The sequence below is a fragment of the Diorhabda carinulata genome, chromosome 11 (genome assembly GCF_026250575.1).
Source record: "Diorhabda carinulata isolate Delta chromosome 11, icDioCari1.1, whole genome shotgun sequence".
Classification (NCBI taxonomy): Eukaryota; Metazoa; Arthropoda; class Insecta; order Coleoptera; family Chrysomelidae; genus Diorhabda; species Diorhabda carinulata.
This window is the reverse complement of record NC_079470.1, coordinates 5121720-5124917: the sequence shown is the minus strand read 5'-3', so window position 1 is coordinate 5124917 and position 3198 is coordinate 5121720. Positions and strand designations below refer to the sequence as shown.

At 35.1% G+C, this 3198-nt stretch overlaps 1 protein-coding gene across 1 annotated transcript; it reads right to left on the bottom strand.

Annotated features, from left to right (window-relative positions):
- Positions 1-1771: 1771 nt before the first annotated feature.
- Positions 1772-3198, bottom strand: LOC130899525 (uncharacterized). Its single transcript, XM_057809522.1, has 2 exons — positions 3174-3198; positions 1772-2157 (listed from the first exon to the last, which is right to left on the bottom strand). The coding sequence occupies exons 1-2, from the start codon at positions 3195-3197 to the stop codon at positions 1858-1860; spliced, it is 324 nt and encodes a 107-aa protein (XP_057665505.1). The 5' UTR covers position 3198; the 3' UTR covers positions 1772-1857.

The following is a 3198-nucleotide window of genomic DNA, read 5'->3' as shown; positions in this document are numbered from 1 at the left end:
GATGAAATTCTTCGATAATTGATTCAAACGCATGTAAAAGTATATTGATCTTAATGGAGAATGTTTTGAAAAGCAGTAAAACCATATCCATTTATAAATATTCGTTTCAATTTATTTATATCAAAACTTAAGTAGCAACCCTCGTATAAAGTTTTTTCTGGAGCTATAATATAACTCGTTACTAAAATATGGACGACAGACTTTTAAGTTGGCCACCCGGTATACTATTTCACAAATTCGTACCATTACCTTCATCAGGAGTTGGGAATTCATATTAAAACAAACTTACTAGAAAGCACAAAAAAGCGTTTCAACTTTTTCCTGTTAACTTGTTGTAAAATCGCAGATAACTAAATTTCATTTAACCAACACAGGATGTGGTCCTAGCGAAGTCGTTTGTTTGATATATCTCCTGAATCTAAAGAAACATCTCTGTTCAATAAATGTTAACTTCAGTAGGATATTTTATCATCAATACCAACAGCGCACCGGTCTGAAATCCTCCGACTTAAATATTGAGTACGACTCTTAATATTTGAAATAACTTCAGTCACTTACCAGCTTTTTCTTCGACTTTAATTGGGGTTATGTGACTATACCTCTATCAAACGTTATATGAAGCCATTCGTAAAACTCAGTGACAATAATGCTGAGGATTATGTACCTTTTTGGATAGTTCTTTTCGACGCTGTATAATATATTTATGCCTGTATAATAGGTGTCCAACTCTCACCCCACGAACAATCACAGAAACGACCATTTTGACGTCAATAGTTTTTTTTCACTCTGTGTAATATGTATTCCTGTAAAGTGCGTGCCCAACCACCCACGAGCAATCACAGAGATGCCCTTTTGACGTCTGTTGCTTTTTTCGATCCTGTATAATATGTTACGTATGCACCTTGTATAATGCGTCTCTCAGCCTGATTGCTGGGGCGTACGAGAAATCATATCACACCCATTATCGCAATCTGCGGTTAGGCGCGATAAGGCAAATAACAAAAAACTAATTTTTATTGAATTTTCTTTAAAAGATAGGCAATATCTCCACAGAGATGCTAGTTGTGGACTACTGCTCTTAAATTGAAGGTATGAGTGAAACAAAAATACAAAATATCACAAGAGAAAAACGAAATGCGAGGTTTTAGTGCTTATTTATAGATTTCACTGCTTAGAATGATCAAACTTCTAGATAATTCAATGTACGTTTATTATTAATTACTGAAATTTCATATAAAAAAATATTGTGATTAATTTTTTTTACCTTTCCAATATTGTCACAAAAATATTGATATAATTCGATTAGCGATGAAAATATATAATAAAATATAAACAAGTGGTTTCAATAATTTGACTACTGTACTCCTTGGATGTCAAAACTATTAAGAACACACTATACGTGTATGTACTCTCTTAAATAACAATCCTATTGTATACAAAAGCTGTAATTAATTCTATTTACAGTCGTTGGAGTCAAATCGATACAAAAATAAATATTTTTATAAGTTAATGGAAGTTCATGTGTCTAAGGGATACTTTGAATCGCTTAACTATGACGTTGGTTCCCATTAGGAACGGTCAGTGTACAATAAATGCAGTTTGTGTTGCTCGGCAAATAGCAATTGGCGAAAATACCAATGCAAATAGCATCTTTTGAAAAGCGGGGGATATCGAGTGCTGGTACTCATGAATGCACAACTGCCTCATGTGTTTGTTTCAGGCCTGTTGAATATACATTTCAAATATATGAAAAAAGAAGGAAAACAACCAATTGGTCGTAAAAATATTTAATAAGGTTTCATTGTTTTATCCACACTTCTTCTTGTTGATTAATACAATTCGTAATCCATATTCCGCTTAAAATCCACCTCCACGACCTCCAAAACCACCTCCTTGTCCTCCGAAACCGCCGCCTTGTCTTCCAAAACCACCACTTTGTCCCCCTCCAAATCCGCCTCTTTGTCCACCACTTTGTCCTCCAAAACCACCACTTTGTCCACCTCCTGGTCCTCCAAATCCACCACTCTGTCCTCCGAATCCGCCTCCTTGTCTTCCAAATCCTCCTCCTTGTCCCCCAAATCCACCACCTTGTCCACCGAAGCCGCCTTGCGGATTACAGTCCACGGTTGCGAATAACCACATGGCCGCAATCAATACCTGCAAAAAAATTAATTTTCTCACGAATCTTTTTTCAATTGTTTTGGGGGATTAGGAATTTTGCGCTCTCAAAATGGTATGAGAAAAATGTGAACTACGAGGGTTGTGTGTCGCTGAAAAGATTTTTTTTATATGGAAAAACATTGAGGATCAAATATCTATTTTTGAAAGGCACTTCGCCTACGAAAATGAAAGATTTAATCCCAAACTACTGGAGCCATAACTTTCCCAGCTGACTGTTTTGCTTTTGGACGTTTTGGACGTGGTTTACCGGCTGCAATACACTCAGATTATGATCGTTTTGATTCCGGACTAAAGTGATGGATCCATATTTCATCCATTATCACATATTGACGCAAAAAATCTGATTTATCACGTGTAAATATGGCCAAATAATGCTATGAATCATCAACACATTGTTGTCTTTGATCGATTGTGAGTAAACGCGGTCCCACTTTGAAAAAAGCTTTCTCATGGTCAAATTGTCAATGTCAACACACTGCCTTCTAATATCTTTCAGGCATCAGCTATGTCACGCAATTTCATTTTACGATTAGATATAACCAATTTGTGGACTGTTTTGATGTTTTCTGGAATAACCACCTCAATTTGACAACCAGAACATTCACCAACAGCGACGTCTGTACGACCACGTTTAAATTCAGCAAACCAATTTATTACAAATGATTCTTTTCGATGAAGTAGAGTCCTAACCTAACCTTTGCTGTGTTTGTACAATATTTTTGTCATCAAAAAGCAATGATAAATTAACAAACGAAAATTTTTTGAATCCATAGTTTCGAAAATAACAAAAGTAGCTTCACTTATATGACTGTCACTTTTTTCTGACTAATGTTATAAGCACATATTTCATAAACGTCATATGGATTTGACAGTAGTGCCATCTGTGTGTCAGTCACACGATTTATTGAGTGATGTAGTAAATTTGAGAGAAAGAATTTTCTAATACAATGATGAATTATATTTATTTTTATATCGAAATAAGTTAAACTCACCAAAAAAATAAATTTAGCAGCCATA